This window comes from Pelophylax lessonae, assembly GCF_965119305.1.
Source record: "Pelophylax lessonae genome assembly, chromosome: 2".
Taxonomy (NCBI): Eukaryota; Metazoa; Chordata; class Amphibia; order Anura; family Ranidae; genus Pelophylax; species Pelophylax lessonae.
In genome coordinates this window covers 631086996-631110235 of record NC_138769.1, presented here as the reverse complement: position 1 = coordinate 631110235, position 23240 = coordinate 631086996, and the positions used below count along the sequence as shown (strand labels likewise).

At 45.0% G+C, this 23240-nt stretch overlaps 1 protein-coding gene across 1 annotated transcript in view; it reads right to left on the bottom strand.

Annotated features, from left to right (window-relative positions):
• Positions 1-23240, bottom strand: part of PAN3 (poly(A) specific ribonuclease subunit PAN3) — a 177459-nt gene that overhangs the window by 31950 nt on the left and 122269 nt on the right. Inside the window, exon 10 of the mRNA XM_082246131.1 lies at positions 17629-17745. Coding sequence (XP_082102257.1) covers positions 17629-17745 — 117 coding nt within the window. The remainder of the gene's footprint in view (positions 1-17628; positions 17746-23240) is intronic.

Sequence of the window (23240 nt, the reverse complement as noted above, 5' to 3'; positions counted from 1 at the left end):
TGAGGTATCGGGACTAATCTTAGGAAAAGGTAAAGGAAAAGATCTTTTCAGGGAACGGTAACTACCGCATCCTGTGGTACTTAAATGTTGGAAGGGAAGAATCGCACCGGTAGTAGTGGTTGATGCTCGATCTAATGTCCTGAATACCGGTGAAAACGTCCCCCCACCCTGAAACCGGGTGGGGGCGCACCTTCAGGCTGTGTACTCCTTTGCTTCGGGTTTGGCTGGGTTGGTCCCCTTCTTGAACACTCCTGGAGGAGTCTTGCCTTTCCCGCTAGTACCAGCCGGGCGCCCTTTATGGGCGGTAAAGAAAGGTCCTCGCTTGTTGCGAGGTCCCTTAGCTTTTGCAGCCTGTGGCAAAAAAGTGCTCTTGCCCCCAGTGGCATCCTTAATGATTTCATCTAGGTTGGCTCCAAATAGACGATTCCCCTGAAAGGGGAGATTGGTCAAGGTCTTTTTGGAACCTAGGTCAGCTGACCAGCATTTTAACCACAGCACACGTCTGAGGATCACTGCTAACTTAGATGCATGCCCTAATAGGGGAGAAGTGTCCAAGGCTGCGTCACAGATAAACCGTAGCCCTTGTATGATCTGTTCCATCAAATCAGATGTCTCCTGGGGAATATCTTTTCCCCTAAGATCTTGGCGTACCATCTTCGCCCATTCCGTAAGTGTCTGGGAAACTAGACCAATAACGATTACTGGTCTAAATGCTGACCCTATCAGAGAAAAGATAGTGCGGGACTCTGCTTCTATCTTTCGATCCACCGGATCCTTAAAGGACGAAGTGTCCTCCACTGGAATAACCGTGGCTTTATTCAGCCTGGAAATAGGCGGATCCACGACTGGTGGTACCGTCCATTTCTTAATGATGGATTCCTCAAACGGATAGCGTCTAGCAATACGCTTGGAAATAGTAAAGGTACGTTTAGAATGCTCCCATTCTCCTTTAATCTGATTACCAAAACATTTAGGTACAGGAAAAGCCTTCGCCGTCTTGATGGGCTTATTAGTCCCAAAAGGCCTCTCTGTTTCAGTTGCCTCTGCCGGTAAAGCCTCAAGTTTTAAGGTTTCTTGCACTGCCACAACTAGTGCGTCCACCAATGCTTCTTCCTGAATTATAGCAAGAGAAGAAGCGTCCTCCTCACTGTCTGAGGGGGCTTTACCGGGGATAACAGCCCTTGCAGAGGAACCTGCAACTGCCGTGACCATCTCTGAATCTGAGTCAGAGGTGTCAGATGGTATAGGGGTAGGCGGGGGTCGCTTCCTTGACCCCCGTCCCTGACAGGCCGCCTCCACCCGAGCCACCATAGACTCCAAAATTGCTGTAAATGACTCTATACTCTGTGCACCGGCGGGTCCCGAGGCCCCCTCGAGGGAAACAGGTGGGGGAATATGTGTGGCAGGGTCCATAATAACTCCAGTTACTTCCTGGATAATATAATTCCAAAGTAAAGAAAAAAACTTTTTTTTTTTTCTTTTCTGACCCCCAGCGCCACAAAAAAGCCCCTTAGTGTTACCTGCTTAGGGATCCCTATCGATCGAGAGAGAGAGAGAGAGAGAGAGAGAGAGAGATAGACCCCCAGGCTCACCACTTGATGCTCAGAGTTAAACTGCAACAGCTTACAGCGCTGTCTTGACAAACAGGAAGTCTTTTGGCTGGCTGCCCAGGAAGAAAGGAGGCGGCTCCGCCCCTCTGCACGCCTTCCGGCGCCTCCCCCAAGCTCCACGAGGTGTAGGATCACCTCAAACATGGCCGCCCCCATGCTGGAGACACGAGGCTACGCCAAAATGGCGGCTCGTGCGATCCTGCAAGAAAAAATGGCGGCGGCCTGCTGAATGTCGGTGTGCTGCACACAACACTGTCTCTGCCTGGGGATATGGCGTGGTTGGCGGTATCGGCCCCTGGCGGACCGCATGGCCGTTCGGGAGGCCTGCTAATAGCTGGAGATCTGATTTGGAAGGCAGTCTACATGTCCGTGGCTTCTGACTGGTAGGTAGCTTATACTTAACCCATAAGATTCCCAGAATGCCACAGATTACATCTTTTAAACATGTATACAATAGATTGTTAGCTCCCAAACCAAGCCTCCTGGCTTTTTGTACACAAAAAAAATCACACTCAAAGTAGGAGGATCTGTGACATGTTATAGGATAGAAAGGACTCTTTCTTACCATACCGAGAGGGGCCCGCGTTCACCACAAAACCCGTCAGAGGGAAAGGGGGAACATACTACTCACCATACCGGAACCAGGCGGGCACCAACTCCTGACAGTACCCCTCTCCACCGGGGCGGGAGGGCTGTCGACCGATACGAACGCCGTGACTCATGGTCTTTTGGCGTTTCAGCGAGACGTTTAACTCGCGGGTTCAGTCCTTTTAATGGGACTTTGTCGCGGCCGACCCAGCGCGGAGCTATGGCCTGCACGCGCTCGTAGGCTGAACTGGGGTGACCACCGGATCTCAACATCCAGCCCGTCGCCCAGTTCAGCTTTCTTGCTTGAAGAGCTCACAGGAACACTGGAGAAAAAGCTGTCTAAAAAAATCCTTTAAGAAAAAATTCTTGCCAGGACCTAAGATCCCAGCAAGGTGTCTAGGTCCTTACTCCTAACTAGACAGAAAATAACTGATTTGCTGAGGCAGAGAGAGAGAGGATATACCATCTGGGACTGCCCCTAGGGTGTGGCCAGAGCTTTTTAATTTCCTGTCTAGTCCTGCTCCTGCGGAGGTAACATAACCCGAAGGTGGTGTATCACCGAGGACTACGTCTGTCGATGAGCGCTAGAGAAATCTTGTTTGCCGATTCCTTCACCACGAGTGCTCAATAAATATATGGCAACTCACCAGAAGTTTATGACCCCTTTTTACAGAAGGTCAGGAAAAGTGTTATTGGAAAACCAGATTATTCCTTGGATAACACCACTCCACTTCTAGATCCCTCAGGATAAGGCTAGGATGTAGAAATACTCCACAGGAGACAAAGTACTTCATGGTGTAGTAGGATTATGGTTTAAAAACAAATAAAGAAAAAAAAATGGTTTTTTTCGTGGCGGTTCCCGGCGCTAGGTGCATACAGCATGTGCAGATGGACCCGCTAGCCTGGATCTTGCGTGCCATTCACGCCTCGCTCTCAATACTGGGTCTGATGGATAGTCACATGGGACCCGGGGCGATTTTACAGTTAAAAATCCCCATTTTTTTATACTTTTGTTCATTGACAGGCAGCTCCCGTCATTGACCATTAGGACGTCCCAAAGCAGTGTCATACATGAGGGATGGGAAAAACAGCAAAAAATTCCCCAAGGCTTACCAGTAGCCAACCAGGTGACAGGGGCTAAAGCAAAAACTGGAACCCACCTGGAAAAAAAAAAAAAAATACACCCTCAAAGAGGATCAGGTCCTCTTAAGTAGCAGGCTGCAAAACCTTGCGGTCAAAGGAAGCGTCCGCAGATGCCAACACATCTACTTTATCAAACTTTGTAAATGTGTGCACCAACGACCAGGTGGCCGCCTTGCAAACCTGCTTCACTGACACTTGATTACGGAAGGCCCAGGAGGCACTAAATGCCCTAGTAGAGTGTGCCTTGACAGGGAGAGGAGGAGCCTGACCCCTGTTGGAATAGCCCTGAACCACCATTTGTCCGATCCATCTGGGAATGGTCGTAGAGGAAGCGGAGAACCCTTTGCGAGGTCCAGCCGTGAGCACAAATAGAGAGTGATTTTCTGAAAGACTCCGTAGCTGCCAGGTACACCCCAATTGCCCAGACCACATTCAATGCAAGGCAGTTTCCTTTGGATGTTTAGGCTTGGGACACAGAAGGCAACACGTCTTCATTCAATTGAAAGTCAGAACACCTTAAGAAGAAATGACAGACAGGGGCAAAGCACCCTCTTATCCTTGTGAAATCACTAAATAAGGTCGACAGGATAACGCCGCCAGTTTCAACACCCTGCACGCAGAAGTGATAGCCACCAAAAATGCCACATTCTGGAACAGCGTAGGCAGGGGAATCTCCCGAATATTTTTTAAAGGGAGGCTTCTGTAGAGCTGACCGCACCAAAGATCCCAAAGGCGGCAACGGAGCCCGCACTGGAGGAACCAGATGTCGGTTACCCTGAAGGAGTTATGCACCAGCGACTGTGTGGCCAAAAGTCATTGGAAAAAGACCACCAAGGCTGATACCGGGCCCTTGATGGTACTCAAGGCCAAATTCTGTTCAGCCCCCCTGTTGAAGGAAAGTGAAGATCCGAGCCCCAGAGAAGGAGCGAGGGTGACCCCCGAGATCAATCCTTGAAACCGCAGATTCTCCCTGAGAGAAAGCTTCCAAGGAATGCAAGCAAAGCCAGTCCGGAGCCACTAAGATGACCGAAATTCCTTCTGCCTCGATCCTGCTTAATAGTCTGGGCAAAAACTTAAACTTAAGAGGGAATACGTAGATCAAACAATACTGACCCCACGAGTCACCAGCGCATCTGTGGCATCTGCCAGAGGATCGCTTGACCGAGCCACAAACCTCTGCACCTGTTGAGCCGAGACGCCAACAGATCCACCTCGGGGGTGCCCCACTGGAGAGACAGCTGATAAAACCCCTCTGGATGAAGGGATCACTCCCCTTGGTCCAACACCTTCCAACAGTTAAGCCGCCTGCCAATTTTCCACCCCGGGAATGTGTACGGTGTAGAGGGCTGGAATGAACCGTTCTGCCCACCTTAGAATGCCAGCTACCTCCAGAGCCACCAGGGAACTTCTTGTGCCCCCTTGGTAAATGACATAAGCCACGGCATTGTCCAATTGAATGTGCACTGGGCAGCCCCGAAGACGATTCATCCGACATGCAGGACATTTGTTAGTCTGGAGTCTTCCAGTGTCCAGATCCCCTGAGCAGAATGCTTGCTGACGCCTCCACCAGCCGGGCAGGCTGGCATCCGTGGTGACCACTGTCCAATACAAGGGGAGGAAGGATTTTCCCAGCCAAACACCAGGGAGCAAAGCCACCATATCAGGGACTCCTTTGTTCCGACTCAACCCGATCTGTTTAGAGACTGTGGAGTCTTGTCCAATTTGGTTAGAATCTTCCTTTGCAAGGACCTCGTATGGAACTGTGCAAACGGAACCGCCTCTAAAGGTAGATACCAAACTGATCATGCTCCTCTCCAAAAGCAAAGTGGAGAAAGCGCTGGTGACTGGCACATATTGGAATGTGAAGATGGGTATTCTTGATATCGACAGAGGCGAGGAAATCTCCCTGGCACAGGATGCCACCACCGTTCGAATGGACTCCATTCTGAGCTTCTGTGCCTGCACAAAGCAGTTTAGCGCCTTGAGGCCAAGGATTGGACGCACTTTGCCTTTCTTCCTGAGGACTAAACCGGTTTGAGTAAAAACTCTGAAAAAAACGGTCCAAAATCAGAACCATCACCCCCTTGAAGGGACAGATCTTTTACTGCCCCAAACAGACCCAGTAACCGGTCTGTGGACAGACGCAGGCTGGAAAGAAAAAAAAAAAAAAAAAAAAAAATTGCCAGTGGACAAGAGCGAAACTCGATCTTTTAGCCGGACAGAATGAATTCGTGGACCCACTTGTCTTGCACCAAGGAAGTCCACGGGTGCGGAAACCAGCCAAGACATCCCTCCACCCCCGATATGGTTGAGGGCACACCTTCATGCAGACGGAGCCTTGTCCATGGGTCTGGAGAAGCCCGCTCTCAGCTTGCCAGACCAGGTTAGTTTGGATCCGCCAGAGGAGGCCCTGAAAGACTTCGAGCCCTTGTCAGTCAATCCTGAGGGACAGGGAGGGAGGGGGGGGGACTTGACCTGAGCAGGAAGGTCCACGTCAATGAGGTTCCTTGACCTTCGTAACCTGCAAAAGGTACTCTCTCCTCCCCCCCCCCCCCCCAAGAAAGCTTTAATGATGTCATCCAGCGTAGTGCCAAACAGACGATCTCCTTGAAAGGGAAGATCAGTCAAGGTCTTTTTAAAAGTCTGGTCCACAGACCAGCATTTGAGCCAAAAGACACGCCGAAGGACTACAGCCAAAAAAGCGAGACATTAGGAAGTCGCATCCAAAAAGGCATCACATCACAGAAACTGCAGCCCCTGGAAAAGCTGGTCTGCCAGCGCAAAGGCAGGACGGAGTTCACAACATAGAAGCTTAGCCCACTCGGTCAGAGTTTGCGACACTAGGGCATTTATTCTGGAAACCGGAGGGTCCACCACCGGTAGCATAGTCCACTTAATGGGCTCCTCATAGGTGTAACGCCTAGTAAAGATTTGGGAACCCCACTGAGACTTTGGTTGTCCCCACTCTTTAGTAATAATTCTGTCAAAATAGGCAGGGAAAGGAAACACCTTTTCCCACTCTGGATGTCTTGAATGCCAAAGGGTACCTGCGCCTCAGCTTTAGCTGCGTCCTCCATCTTCAGTGTCTCACACACAGATACAATCAGTGCATCTACCAGGATCTTTTCGTGCGCGGTCACAGACGTGAAGGATTCCAGGCGCATGGTTGCATCCCCAGAAGGGTGACCCACATCTGCGGCAGCCAAATCAGATTCAGGATCGGATGAGAAAGATGAGGCACTTTTTGCTAGCGCGTCATCCCACAAGCCTCCTCCACCCGGGACACAAGGGACTTCAGGACCGCCGCCAGTGCATAGATGGATGGATGGTTGGGATCCGGAGGGCCCCGTAGCCTCAGAGGTGCTCAGGTGGGGAAATGTGCTCCAAAGACACCATGAGTCACTAGGGGGACCACACAGTGTAACACTGCTAAGGGACAACCCCCACCACACTGTCAGCACCACCTGGTCGCCAAGCACAAGGCCCAGAGAGCTTCAGCAAGAGAGAAGACCCTACCAGACTCACCACCTGCCCACACAGGCACCTGCAGCCACCAGGAGAATCCGCACGGCACGTGCAGTGATCAGGAAGCTAAATGATCACAAAGAGTCAGCTGCAGGGGAAAAGGAGGGGCTCCCACTGCAGAAAAAAGCCACCCACAGGGCTCCACTGTTGCAGCTGCCACTACTGGCAATGGCAAACCACAAGAAAATGGCCGCTGTGTATAGAAACACCGGCTACAGCAAAATGGCAGCACCACAAGGCATACAGGCACCCAGAATTGGGAGACCAGGCCTCCAGACAGGATCCAGGTAGAGCAGGGGGCGTATGTGGAGGAGGGGGGCAGGATGAGGGACTTGGCAAGGTAGGTGCAGGAAACCCGGGGTCCAACCGTCCCAAGGAGGGGCCCACGTTCACCCAAAAACCCTCCAAGGGTAGAGGGGGAAAGCTCACCATACCGGGAACCAGGTGGGCACCGCTCCAGACAGATCCTCCCCCTCCCTCAAAATTTGGGGGGGCTGTTAGCCAGGAGCGCTGCGACTTGATCAGAAAAAAGGATTTTACGGTAAGACAAAAATCCAATTTTCTCTTTCGTTCAGACAGACAGCGCCAGATCTTGACCATTGGGACGTCCCAAAGCCGTTTAAACATGAGCAGTGGGGGAGAAAAAAAAAAAAGCAGAGAAAAAAAAAAAAGTTCCCAAAAAGGCTAAACCTAGCCAACCAGGTAACACGAGCTCAACTGGGAACTGGAGCTCACCTGAAAAATATACGCTCAAAAGGAGGATTATGGGCCATACACACTAAGATTTTCTGAAGACTTTTTCCTTTAGACTTACCAAAACCATATAATACCAAAACCATATGATACGAGGTCAAACCTAAACACTTTCAATTTGTATGCAATCTGGCAGGCCCTTGCACTACATAGAAAAGGTAAATCTGAAGGAAATCTAACCACAAAAGTTGGATAGTGTGTATCCAGCTTTAGTTCCCAAACAGCAGCCTGCAAAACCTAGTGGCCAAAGACAGCGTCCACAGATGCCAACACATCCATTTTTCAAAGTTCTGTAAAAGAAAGTGTGCAAAGACGACCAGGTGGCCGCCTTGCAAACCAGTAGCACGGAAGCCTGACGACGAAAAGCCCAAGAGGCACCAAGCGACCTTGTAGAATGTGCCTTTAACAGGGAAAGGAGGATCCTGACCCTTAAGGGAATAGGCCTGCACCACCGTCTGCCTGATCCATCTGGATATGGCCGCAGCAGACACAGCCAGCCCTTTACGAGGTACATCCATCCGTAAGGACAAATAGGGAGTCAGATTTCCTAAACGACTCAGTCACCGTCTGATACAACCAGATTGCCCGAACCACATCCAAAGAAAGGCAATCTCCTTAGGGTGTTTAGGCTTAGGACACAAGGAAGGCAATACAATGTCTTCATTTAAATGGAAACCAGAAACTACCTTAGGAAGGAACGACAGAGGGACGGTCAGATCTATGATACGAAATAGACATGTGTTTTTCATATTACAGGTCAAAAATTTGGACCTTTGAGGCCTCAAATGACATCACTATTTCAGCCAGAACATTTTGGTTTCAAGGACACATTGTTTTATTTGATGAACCTGTTCAGCCAATATTTACACGTCTTTAAAATAAACGCCTCCATCATGGTCATGAAAGGAGAGAAACCAGAGAAATTGTAAAACATGTTCTGGCCATGAAATGTTTTAACACACAATGGCCGAAACTTAGATTCAACCTTACACCTGTGTCCGTCCATTACCTAGCCAATAAACTATTGTTTCTACCATGAGAAGACAGAACGGAAAAACCCTGGACAGAGACATAATCGTGTCATTCATTTACCTACACCAAGGGGGGGGGGGGGGGGTAAAAATGGTGTCACAGGCACTCCCCATGGGAAGCATAGTATTCCAATCGATTGAAAATAACCCATATATAGAAAAGTTTACATATACCAGTTGTCGTGTAGCAATACATGTATAACTACATATGTATCCCCATAGTTTTGAACTCTGTCAATCGTGAAATATATAGTATTATGGGTAAATCATTTATTCCTAATCAATATATACTGTTAATAATGCATAATTAAAGGCGTTACCAGATCCAATCCTTACATAAATACATGATGGAAATATCAGATGGCCACGCCTGTACCATGAGAATATGGACAGATTCTCGTTTTTATGGTTATAACTAAATGAAGAAATCACAATTTTAATATAGAATACACTTGACTAGTAGAGGCGTCGCCCAATAACCCCACCAGTTAATGATTAAGTAATCCCAACCAATGGGAAAGAAGTTCTTCCTTCTGGGTTCGGCTTATAATTTTTTACGGCCCTTTTGTTCAACACAAAAAAAAAGGAACCCAGATGTGAGATGAGACACAACACTTCAATACACTTCCAACATCCATACTCTCATCTTGCTCCATCCCTCGCTTGAAACTCTGAAGGATGCCAGACGCAACCCCCCCCCCCAACCGGCCACCATTTTGGGAAAGGCAGCCATTTAAGGACTCTGGCACCGACCATTTTAAGCCAACAGCCATTTTAAAGCGGTAAATATACATAGCCGATTTGATTATCATTTCCTATTGGTTATTGCCTACCTTATAAGTTTTGAATTTTACGTTAAGGGTAACTAGATTACATTCCCAGTCGTATCAACCATAGTAGATTTTTTCTCTAAAAACTGATTTTTTTTTTTCTACGTTTTTATTAAGTTAGCACAATATTAGCGATTTAGTCTCCCGTTTTGCATAACCTACTCTCACTCCAACTGCAGCGGAGTGACTGTTGACTGCACAATTCAAACAACTTTGGTCTGATATATAGAACACTTGTCTATGGTTTCTACCATTCCTGGGAAAAAGGAATCCTGCTTTCTTTTTATTTTTATCACTGAGCCAAATATCACATTTGCATTTATCGTTTAAATTATTTTTGTGTCACTCCATATCTATTTGCTGTGAATACATGTCTTGTGAATACATATACTTCTATATTCTCTATTGTAGTCTGTATTCACAAAGATTGTTTATATGCTGTTAAAAAGAAATTAATCAAATTAAAATAACTTGTTATATTCGTTCAGAATAATATTCTGGACCGTGTAACGCACTTAACAGGACGAAGTATCACTATCTGTGGACCACCAGATAAGGAGAACGACAAGACAATGCAGCCAACTCCCGACACCCTCTCGCACCATTCCTTTTTATTCTTAGGAACTGGCCCTTTGGGACTACTCTTACCCAATTAGGGCAATGGCAACTACAGGTTGAAAAGGTACGCATTATGATCAGTTTCTTTAAAATGGGTACGAGTCCCTAGTATTCCAGATTTGTAAAAATTCCAAATCTAAAAAAATTATATGAATGATTCATGTTCGGTACTGGTGAATTTTAGGATCTACTCATTAAGATTCATATGAGATAGAAACTCTAGTTCACCTTGTGGTCCCTCCCAAATGACAAATATGTCATCTATTTACCGTAAGTATAATTCGAGTTGTGGCCGCTGGTTAGTGAAAATCTGCTCTTCCTCCCATTAAGATATTAGCAACGCTAGGGGCATACCTGGCCCCCCATTGCAACCCCTTGGATTGGATTATAGAAATCTCCCCCCGGTACCAAAGTAGTTAGTTGAAACCCTGGCAATGGCCATGACTAAGTAATCCACTTAGGGGGCAGTGAGGTATGAATATTTAGGGCTCATAATGTGGCATTAAAATGTTCTATTTCAGATTACCAATTTCCTGCATGGGTATTTGTTAAACCTTGGTTTATCGGGTCAATATCAAATGGAGGGCCTCTCAAATTTCAGGTCCGGTAGTTCTTTAAAGCGTAACCCTAAAATTTGATCCTGTTCCCTTAAAGCATGTTATACAGCACAGTGCTTGTGCTGTGTCATTTGGCTCCCATCACCTAAAAGACCTGGCTGATCCTGCCAGTTTCTATCCTCCCCTCTGTACACTGACCACGGTGTATCATGGCTGCTGAGCCCTAACACCGTGGTCCGTGCCTCTAATCAGCAGCCCTGCTCTGTGTCCTCCACACCTTCCCTGTCAGCTCCATGTCACGGCCCACCCACCCCTCCTGCTCAAATAAACTCTTTAATATGTTAAATAATCCTGTTGTCTTCCAAGCCTGTGTGCCTCGATAGATAGCTGTATATACCCGATTTCAGTGTGCTGCTCAGTGATCACCTGACCGGCTGGCTCTTTCCTCCCGAGATATTAGCAGGGGAATCTTGGCCCTGCCCCCTGCAGCTGTCAAACGGGGAGAGGAGAGAGCCAGCCAGTCATGTGATCGCCAAGCAGCACACTGAAATCAGGTATATACAGCATTTGTTTTTTTAGTTTTTTTTTTTTAAATAAAATAGAGGCTCACACAGGCTTAGGAGAAAAAAACAGATTTAACAAAGTCCTGCAAGTGGCTTAACCACTTTGAATCTCAGAAGCTAGTAGATTTATATCAGACAATTCTACCATTATTGGTGTAACCCCCCCCCCCCCCCCCCAGTTAAAATGTCCAAACATGGGCCCCAAGTGTGGTCACTGTTTTACAGCACTGCCTTAACCCTCTTGGGCATGGAGTTAACCAGAGCTTCACAGGTTTCCACTGGAGTCCTTTTCCAATTCTCCATGGCATCAGAGCTGGCTGATGTTCGAGACCTTGTGCTTCTTCACCTGTCGTTTGAGGATGCCCCATAGATGCTCAATAGGGTTAAGGTCTGGAGACTGCTTGGCCAGTCCATCACCTTTACCCTCAGCTTCTTTAGGCAGTGGTCTTCTTGGAGGTGTGTTTGAGGGTCGTTTTGTTGGACTACTGCCCTGCGGCTCAGTCTCTGAAGGGAGAGGGGGGGGAATCATGCTCTGCTTTAGTACGTCACAGTACATGTTGGCATTCATGGTTCCCTCAATGAACTGTAGCTCCCCAGTGCCTGCAGCACTCATGCAGACCATGACATTCCCACCACCATGCTTGACTGTAGGCAAGAAAACCTTGTCTTTGTCACCAGGTTGCCACCACACATGCTTGACACCATCTGAACCACATAAGTTTACCTTGGTTTCATCAGACCACAGGACATGGTTCCAGTAATCCATGACCTTAAGTCTGCTTGTCTTCAGCAAAATGTTTGTGGGCTCTTTTGCATCTTTAGAAGAGGCTTTCTTCTGGGATAACATTAATGCAGATCAAATTGATGCAATGTGTGGCGGATGGTCGGAGCACCGACAGGCTGACCCCCACCCCTTCAACCTCTGCAGCAATGCTGGCAGCGCTCATACATCTATTTCCCAAAGACAACTTCTAGATGTGACAATGGCCATGTGCACTCAACCTCTTTGGTCGACCATTTCGAGGCCAGTGATGCCGAACCTTGGCAGCCCAGATGTTTTGGAACTACATCTCCCATGATGCTCATGCACTCTGCAGTGTAGTTGAGCATCATGGGAAATGTAGTTCCAAAACAGCTGGAGTGCCAGGGTTCGCCATCACTGGCCTAGGCCATCTTTCTGTAGAGAGAAAAAGAAAAAAAAAGAAAAAGAGAAAAAGAGAAAGAGAAAGAGATCAAATATAACACATGCTCCCCATTCACACCCAAGACTTTGTAACACTAAGTCACATGACATCAGGGAGGGAAAACTGCTAATTGGGCCCAATTTGGACATGTTCACTTAAGGGTGTACTCACTTTTGTTGCCAGCTGATTAGACAATGGCTGTGTGTTGATTTTGAGGGGACAGCAAATTTACACTGTTATACAAGCTGTACACTCACTAATTTACATTGTAGCAAAGTGTCATTTCTTCAGTGTTGTCACACGAAAAGAAAATACAAAAAATGTGAGGGGTGTACTCACTTGTGAAATACTGTATATTACAGTTTTTATTTAGTTATGCGATTTAGCTATCCCTACTAGGGGGAGTTACGTCATAGGATCACTTTCACGGTTAGGAAACAGCCTACTGGGTTAATCCTAAGCATTTTAAAAAAAGTTTAGCCTGTTTAGACAATCTGTCGTTTTAAGATTTGTCCTGAATATTTTACATGTAATTAACAGCACAGCTGTAGTTTGTAGTGTCTGGCATAGGCCGGTTTGCTATTTAGAGGCATTCTGTCCCCATTCTCAGTTTTGGAGAAGCCCAACCAATAGGATTCTTTCCACCACTCTAAATGTAAACCGGAAGAGGAGTTTGTCACCTCCTGAAAATGCCTACACAGTGAATTGTACGTCAGAGCAGGGGACTCGTCACTTCCAGGTCCCATGTGAGTATCCATCAGGCCCAGTATTGAGAGGTGTGAATCGCACACCAGAGCCAGACAGGGCCCACCTGCACATGCCATGCTGTATGCACCTAGTGACGGGGACAGGCACTAACATGTGAGTACACATATGTATTTGTTTTTAAATACACCTACTACAGCATGAAGTACTTTGTCTTCTGTTGAGTATTTCTTCATCTTAGCCTTATCCTGAGGGATCTAGAAGTGGAGTCGTGTTATCCCAGGAATAATCTTGTTTTTAAATAACGCTTTTCCTAACCTTCTTAAGGGGGGGGTCAAACTTCCGGTGAGTTGCCGCCATCCATTTATTGAGCACTCGTGGTGAAGGAATCAGCAAACAAGATTATCTAGAAGCATTTCACTTTTGGTGTTGGGATTGTCACATTGGACTTTCATTCTACATTTATGGTTTTTGCATTATAGCACATTTGTGACCGCATTCCATGTGGTTTTTATGCACTTTGTCATCATGGTTTCATTTGTTTTTATATTGTGGAGCATCTTTCCCTTACACTTGGGTTTATATATCACTAGAAGAGTTTTCACTCACTCATTTAAAGGGGCAGCTACATATGTCACAATACCTTTAGAGACGCCATTATTTGCACTTGTATTAATCAGTTATACAGTAAACCTTGCTGTAAAATACAAGAATGCTGTATAAAGCTTAAGGTGATTTTTATTAAATATTCAAAACATTAAACATGTTCTACTTACCTGCTCTGTGCAAGGATTTTGCACAGAGCAACCCTAATCCTCCTCTTCTGGGGTGCGCTGCAGGCACTCCTGGCTCCTCCATCAGGTGCGTCCACGGAGAGCCGCTTCCCATGGAGGCACCCGCGCGGGCGTGCTTCCGGAGTCCTGCTGCGTCCATTGACACAAACAGTGGGACTCGGCCCCGCTCCCACTGTCACTGGATTTGATTGACAGTAGCGGGAGACAATGGCCCCTGCTGCTATCAAGCTATTCAATGAGGACAGACAGCGGCTGGAGCCGATGGGCTCGTGCACATTCCTGGAACAGATGAGCTCAGGTAAGAAAAAGAGGGGCTCTGGAGGCAGCTGCAGCACAGGTTTTTCACCTTAATGCATTGAATGCATTAGGTGAAAAACCTTGAGACTTTACAATCCCTTTAACCACTAAGACCCGAAGGACTTGCCCTTAACAGTGCCGAATCACAAAATAGGGCCTGGTTATTAACTAAAAAATGAGCGGTCATGCGACGCGGTACCCAAATAAAATTGATGTCTTTTTCCCACAAATAGAGCTTTTTTTGATGGTATTTGGTCACCTGTGCGATTTTTTGAGCTATAAACGAAAAAAGAGCGACAATAGTTAAAAAAAAATAATATTTTTCACATTTTGCTATAGGACATTCTCAAAAAAGAAAATTAAAAAATCAAAATGTAACATTTTAGGCCAAGTTGTTTTCGGATACATTTTTGTTAAAACAAAAATCGCAATTAGCGTATTTTGATTGGTTTGCGCAAAAGTTGTGTCTACTAACTATGGAAAAGATTTGTCTTTTTTTAATTCTTACTACTAATGGTGGCAAGCTGCGATTTTTTGCGGGACTGCGAAATTGCGGCAGACAGATTGGACCCCTGACTGATATTTGACACTTTTGGGGGGACCAGTGACATTACTACAGTAATCAGTGCTAAAAATATGCACTGTTACTGTAATAATGACACTGGCAGGGAAGGGAAGGGGTTAAAATTATGGGTGATCAAAGGGTTAAATGTGAGCCTAAAAGGGGATTTTAACTATGGGGGGCGGGGCTTCTGAAATGACCATAGAGACATGTGATCTTATATAGAAGGATCACATGGGCTCGATTGATCATTGCAGGTGTTTACAACAGCTGACTTCTCTCTCAGCGGGGGAACGATCGCGGGTGTCAGGCGGCAATCGGAACCGCCTGACACGCATCAGCTTCCCCGCTGACAAACAGGGCGGGAGTGCGCGCTCGCCCCCTAGCCTCCTGAGAGCGAGTGACGTATACCTACGTCACTTTGCCCAGGAGCGGCTGCCTGTCAAAGTATATCTGCAGTGGGCGGTCGTAAAGTGGTTAAAGACACTATACTAAAAAGCTTTAACCCCTTCAGCTACGGAAGGTTTTACCCCCCTTAATGACTAAACCATTTTTTTTTTGCGATTCGGCACCGAGTTACTACAATTGGGCAGTCATGCGACACTGTGCCCAAATTGATGTCCTTTTTTCCTACATTATAGAGCTTTTTGGTGGTATTCGATCACCTCCAAAAAAAAAAAAAAGTGACAATTTTGAAAAGAGAAATATATATATAAAAATTTTTTTTTTTTTTTACTTTTCGCTATAAAACATTCCCAATAAAAAAAATATATATATATAAAAAATCAAATTCAGTTTAGGCCAATTTGATTTCTGCTACATGTTTTTGGTAAAAAAAAATGGCAGCGATCAGCAATTTTTAGCGGGACTGCAACATTGCAGTGGACAAATTTGACACCAAGTGACACTTTTTGGGGACCAGTGACATTAAAGCTGTATGTAGTATACTCGCTTTTTACCGTTAACTACAGGTAAGCCTATAATGAGGCTTACCTGTAGGTAAAATTAATATCTCCTAAACCTGCACAAAATTTATGAGATATTCACCCTGCATGCAGCCGCTGACACCAGCAGCGCATGCACTCTGAAGGTCCGCTGGACCTTCAGAGCTCCTTGCTGGAAAGTGAAGTCCCGCGCGCATGCACGGGAGTTACGTCATCGCGGCTCCATCCACTCACAGCTCCGGAGCCGCCGAACCCAGAAGAGACGCCGAAGGAAAATGTTAGCTGCTTCAGCGGTGTCCGGGCTTCGTTCTAAGGTATTTCATAATGAGCTAGCATGCGATGCATACTAGCTCATGCCTTTGTCCTGCAGGGGTTTTTTTTTTTTTTTTTTGAGGATACAACCGCTTTGATACAGTAATCAGTGCTAAATATGCACTGTTACTGTATAAATGAGACTGGCAGGGAAGGGTTTAATACTGGGGGTGATCAAGAGGTTTATTGTAAGCCTGATTGTGCTTGCTAACTGTAGGGGGGGGGAGCTCTAAAAAGGCACACAGATCGGTGTTTCAGCTTAGCTGAGACACACAATCTCACTGTACCTGTCTGACAGGAGAGCCGCCTGCTTTGTTTACATAGGCAGGCAGCTCTGTCCGTTTCCCCGAAGATCACAGGAGGCCGGCGGTGATAGAGCCCACTCCTCCCGCGGTCTGGCTCCCCGTGTAATCACAGCGGGAGCACGGCTCCGGCCCCAAGTGTGCGCCACCAAGGCCACGTTCACATAATCACGTGGATCTACATGATTATGCACAGCCGAGCCGCCCTGCCGCAATAAATCTGTGTGGGGCATTCAGCAAGTTGGTTAAACAGGCTTCTGAATATAAAGCATGCAATAGAATGGTGAGCGTTAAAAAAATAAAATAAAGCGTTGGGGTAAAAGTCCAGTTCATTTCCTGTGCCCGGGGAGTCAGATTCAGCCTGTCATACGAAAAAGTGAACAGCCACATGCAGTAGTACTCATGCAAATGACGTTTTGCACAAGTAAACACACATGCACAGAACCAACATTTAGAAGAGTATGGCTATGTACAGTCATCCAGATGTATGAAACTCAGAGGAAAGGAAAAATCCCAGAATTAGGCCTTTAAAGAACTTCATAACCAAATTCACATATGATTGCACCTTTAAATGGTTACATGAAAAATTAACAGTGAGAAGCAGTGGGGCAGTGGAACCTTAACAGTGGCTAACTTTTGTGCATTAACCTTTAGAATTGTAGATTGGGTGCACTGTAAACATGTGCACTGTAAACATTTACAAAATGGCGTATAATGAATTAGTTCTGCTTTTAACTATTGTAACCATACCAGGGCCAGTTCAGTCATGTCAACAGCAGAGTTGGCCTCACATGGGAAGGTCTGACACCACAAAATTTCAGATTTTTTTTTTCTGTGCACGCAGTAACTTGGAGAACATGTGCAAGCCCAAGATTTCATATATGTGCCTGCAGTACCATTTACTAGCATGAAAAAGTACTGTTTGTATTGCTTCCTTTATGTAAATTCTCTTGTGTTCCTGCCAGTCCCTCCGATTCCCCCACTAAAAACTGTCCAAAACACTGGTGCGTTAGCAGTGCCCTCCATTCAAAGCGCTTGTCCCAACACCTCTCTCTCCCACCCATGCACAGCCATTCACTGGGAAGTTCAGTATGCTGCCGTTGCGCCTCTTCCAGCTCTTTTGCAGTTAAGGGTATCACTTAAGGGGGGGGGTACATTGAAAGAAAACCCTTCTCCATACACAAAATGTTTTGTCTTTCATTTCTATTTTAAACTGGATGGGTTGTCCTACAAGGTGAGAGTTTACATATATATTTTAAAAGCTTCAAGGTCCCAATGCAATAATTTTTAGTAGAAAGTGATAAACTTACAATGTTCTCCAAATGCTTTGGTTGTAAACATTTCTCGTAAGGTAACAATATTTGAATGTTGGACTTTTTTCCATGTATCCACTAAAGACATGCATTTTGTGTTCACCAGACGAAAACCTAAGAAAAAAAAATACATTTTCAGCATTGTACAGTGTGGGAAAGGCTTAGGGTTAGATTAGGAAAGAAGGAAAAATCTGCAATGGGAACAGCGACAGTAGTAAAAAAAAAAAAAAAAAAAAAAAAAAAAAAAAAAAAAAACACACAACACTAAAAGATATGATATTAGTCTTTCCCACTAGTATTCAAGGGTTTCCACCAGTTTGGTGCTATAAGGACAATCACTGAGAAAGGGAAAATGAACCCTCAAATCCTGTGTGGACACTAGTTAAAACCTGAGACTGACCAAAAAAAAAAAAAAAACTGCCTGGAGATTGACTACAGTGCCTTGAAAAAGTATACCCCCTTAAAATTTTCAACATTGTCATGTTACAACTAAAACCGTAAATTTTATTGGGATTTTATGTGATAGTAATGTGATAGATCAACACAAAAAAGCAGCACACAATTGTGAAGTGGAAGGAAAATGATAAATGGTTTACAATAAATATGTGAAAAGTGTGGCATGCATTTGTATTCAGCCCCCCAGAGTCAAAACTGTAGAACCACCTTTCACTGCAATTACAGCTGCAAGTTTTTTTGGGATGTCGACACCAACTTTGCACATCTAGAGTGACATTTTCACCCATTCTTTAAAAAATAGCTCAAACTGTCAGATTGGATAGGAGAGCGTCTGAACAGCAATTGTCAAGTCTTGCCAGAGATTCTCAATTGGATTTAAGCCTGGACTTTGACTGGGCCATCCTAACATTCATATGCTTTGATCTAATCCATTCTATTGTAGCTCTGGCTGTATGTTTAGGGTCGTGTCCTGCTGGAAGGTGAACCTCCGCCCCAGTCTCAAGTCTTTTGCAGACTAACAGGGTTTCTTCTAAGATTACCCTGTATTTGGCTCCATTCATCTTTCCATCAACTCTGACCAACTCCTGTCCCTGCTAGAAGAAAAGCATGCCCACAACATGATGCTGCCACCACCATGTTTCACAGTGGGGATGGTGTGTTCAGGGTGATGTGCAGTTAGTTTTCTGCCACACATAGCATTTTGCTTTTATGCCAAAAAGTCCAAATTTGGTCTCATCTGACCAGAGCAACTTCTTCCACATGTTTGCCGTGTCCCCCACATGGCCTCTCGCAAACGGGACTTATAGCTTTCTTCTTGCCACTCTTCCATAAAGGGCAGATTTGTGGAGTGAATGACAGTTGTCCTGTGGACAGATTCCCCCACCGGAACTGTGGTTTTCTCCAGCTCCTCCAGAGTTACCAAGGGCCTCTTTGCTTACGATTAATGCTCTTCTTGTCCGGCGTGTCAGTTTAGGTGGACGGCCATGTCTTTGTAGGTTTGCAGTTGTGCCATACGCTTTCCATTTTCAGATGATGGATTCTACAGTTCTCCGTGAGATGTTCAAAGCTTGGGATATATATTTTTTTTTTTTTTTTTTAATAACCTAACCCCGCTTTAAACTTCTCCACAACTTTATCCCTGACCTGTCTGGTATGTTCCTTAACCTTCATAATGCCGTTTGTTCACCAAGGTTCTCTACCAAACCTGAGGGCTTCACAGAATGGCTGTATTTGTACGGAGATTAAGTCACACAGGTCTGGACTCCATATACTAATTAGGCGACTTCTGAGAGCAATTGATTCCACTAGATTTTAGTTAGGAGTATCAGAGTAAAGGGGGCTGAATACAAATGCACGCCAGACTTTTCAGATTTGAAAAAAAAAAGAAATAATCATTTTCCTTCCACTTTACAATTGTGTCATTGTGTTGGTCTCACATAAAATCCCAAAATGTGGAACATTTCAAGGGGTAGGAATACCTTTTGAAGGCACTCTGCTTTAAAACAATACATTCTGGTACCATACAGATGAAAATATTGGAAACCGACTGCCTTCTAAAATTGCTGCTCATTTTACCCTAGGTGAAAACAAACCTAATATAGCCACCAAAGCGCATAAACATTACTGGAAAAATAGGCTGGGCAAATCTTCGGTACTGCAGAAGGCCCTGGGCTGTTTACAAGATCACTTCTAATAGTCAAACACTGGCCATACATCGATTGAAAGTCGGCCAGATCAGCAGGGTCTGGCTGAAATTTAATCCATGTATGGGCAAACTGATTGTACCAAAGTCAATCCAGCAATCGATTTGGGTACAACCAGGCTTTATGATTTTTCTACATGCGATTACTGCCAGCGGCTATGACTGCTAGTGCTAATCGTACTAGGCTGCATATAAGGTAAGTGTGAGGAGCATATGGTTATAGATTGCTATTAAGGGTCCCTGTATTTTAATAATACTTGTCTGACCTAACCAGGGCAAGCATACATAAGGTGTTCTGTGCAGGTGTCAGAACTAAGGTTTGGTTAGATGGTCAGTACAATAATTTAGGGATTCAGAAGTAAAATGTAAATCATAGCAATTTATTATGAATAATATTTATGTTATTACAGTACCGTACAGATATTGGCTTAGCCTAATTATATGTGACCAGTATAAACATAGAAAACAAAAAAACAAGACATACAACGTGAAACATTTAAACATTTAACAGGGTACCGGCCGGTGCATAATGAAATACATCATTAGGGTATTGGTAATCAAATGTAATTATTCTTAGTGGTAGATTCCGTTTCTGTATCCTCCTATGATGTGTGTCTGTGGACTTGTGGGGGGAAGTTTGATAATCAGCTTTTTATGCTTGATATAGCAGAGTGGGTAGGTGGTGGGTGGCTGCGGTAATTTTTCCTCCACTTGATAGTATTTACACTGTCCGAGGGTATGGCAGTATTCTTTTCCTCTTTGCTCCTGAGTCTATGTTGTGACTCGTGGTTAGGTCGGCAATTGCCTAGATTTCCAGCTATTACCCTCTCAAAGTGTAAATGAAGTGTCAGGTTTCAGCGGCTCAGAGGCTTGGGGGATGGTTCATTAGTGTGTTTGGTATGTCCTTAGTAAGTTTGTTATTAAGGAGATCTTGCAGAGTATCTAGATATCTCCTTTTGTATTGGCGGCATTTGATGGAGGGGTGTCAGGCGGTTTTAAGTGAAACACCGTTTCTTGGGGACTATGCAGAGTGTGTATCTGTGTTTATACATGTGGGGATAGTTCCAGTATATGGCTCAGTCTCAGAGACACTCTGTCAGCCGGGTGGCTGATTCTTCACCCCTCTTCCTGGACGGTGTAGTGTTTCCACTTACCTGACCTTGATCTCCTTGCCGCGCCGCTCTGCTTCCTGTCCTCCGCTACGATGCCGCTGAAGTGCCCGGTTCGTGTGCTGATCCCGATCCGCCGGCTCCCGTTAGCTCCTCCGCCGTCCACGTCTGTGACACTGCTCGTTGCACTGGTCGGTGAAGATGACGTCAACGCGTTTCGCTTCTCCGATTGGCGTAGCTTCGTCTGGACGTAACCTAACCCGCCTCCTGTGCCCTCTAAATACGTGTCTTCACAGGTGATCGGGTTAAACATTGATTGGATACTCAGGGGGTTCTTGTGATTTTGAGTTACACATCGGGTAATTTATTGAATAAAGGGCTTTAAATTTTCTTGTACTTTAAGCATGGCATAATTTATTGGTCATTTCCACAGGTTGACTCAGTCCTGAATTATCTCATTTTGTTAGTCATGTTCCCATAGTTACCATTAAATTTCGGTAAAAAAGTGTTTCCTCTTTCCCTGTTTTTATGGACGATGTTGCCACATATCTGTTCATGTATGGCAGATTTACTTATTTGTCATTCCATACAGTTTTTCTTGGGAACAGATTCGGGGGGGGGGGGGGGGGGGAAGCCATTTGGACATGACTGGGTATTGAGATTTCACTAACAACAAAGACATTGACTCATATACTGGTTCTAAAGAACATGTGTATTTTTAGTTTTTGTTATTTTTATTCTAGTTTTGACATAGGGATGGATTTGTGTTGGATTACTTAGTTCTATCCTCTCTTCATCATAAAAGGGGCTTATTTCTTCAAAGTATGGTCTTTTAATACTTTGTTCACAACATTTTTTCTGATGGGGGAATTTAATTCCCTTTTTCCCTTGGTTTTGTTAAGGTGTAGCAGTTCTTGTTATCTTTCCAGGAATACCTGTAAGTTCATTTCTGTATTCAACCCTATGGGGGTGAGGCTATTTAGATTAAATATCCACCATTTTTCTTTTTGCAATAATATTCGGTCAAAGTCGCCTCTTCTGGGTGATATTTTTAGTTCATATATTCCTTTGATTTTTGTATCTTGTAAATTTCCATTGTGGTACTGGGTGTAGTGTCTGGCTAGAGGTTTATCCGGATTCTTTTCCCGTATCTCTCTCATATGCTCACCAATGCGTGTTTTTAGTTGTCTTTTTGTTTTTCCAATGTAATTTTTCTTGCATGGGCATGTAATCATATAGATTACTTTTGTTGTCGCACAATTTATTAGATTACGGATTTTATATTCTCTTTCCCCTGTAGCGTCATGGAAGGTGTCTGTCCTGTCTATGAATGGGCAGATTTGACATCTACCGCATGCGAACATGCCTTTACTTCTTGGGGTTTTCATTAGCCAGGTCTCATCTACTTCCTTTGAGAATTCGGATCTGGTCAGAATGTCTTTCAGATTTCTTGCTCGTTTTGCCACCATGTTCGGGTTGGGGCCTACTATCTCTTTTATAGTTGGTGTGTTGTTTAGGATGCCCCAGTGTTTCTTTAGGGTCTCACGTACCGCTTCCCATTGCGTTCCATATTGTGTAATGATTCTTGTTGTTCCGATGGCGTCTTTTTTCACTGGGCTTTTTCTTGTCAGGAGATCTTTTCGTTCTCGTTTGCTTGCTTTTTCTTTAGCTTTTCTCAGTTGTTTGTGCGAGTACCCTCTCTCTCGGAATCTCCTATAGAGATCTTTACTTTCTTCGTAGTAGTCGTTCTGTTTTGTACAATTCCGTTTGATTCTTAGGAATTGGCCTGTAGGTATTCCGTTTTTTAGCCATTGAGGATGGTGGCTGTCAGCTTTCAGTAAGGTGTTTGCTGCTGTCGCTTTACGGAAAGTGTTTGTTATTAGTTTGTTATCTTGTTTGCTGATCCATAGGTCTAGGAATGATATCTTGGTTTGGTCATAAGGTGTAGGTTAGATGTATGTTCCGGTCATTTATGTTGAGGGTTCGGATAAATGTGTGCAATGTCTCAATGTCCCCTCTCCAGACCAATAGCACATCATCTATATACCTTAGCCAAGTGTGTGCATGTTTTTTGTATATTTCATTTGGGTATACTAGTTCCTCTTCCCATAGACCGAGGTGTAAACATGCGTAAGCCGGCGCCCAGGATGCTCCCATAGACGTACCTTGGATCTGTTTGTAATATCTGGAGAGAAATTGGAAATTGATGTTGTCTAGAGCAAATCTGATAAGGTCAGTTAGAAATTCATTTTGGTGGCTAAATTCTGCATAATGCTTTTCCAGGAAGCTTTCCACCGCTCGAATTCCCCATTCCCCATTCATGGGGTATTGATGTATATAGG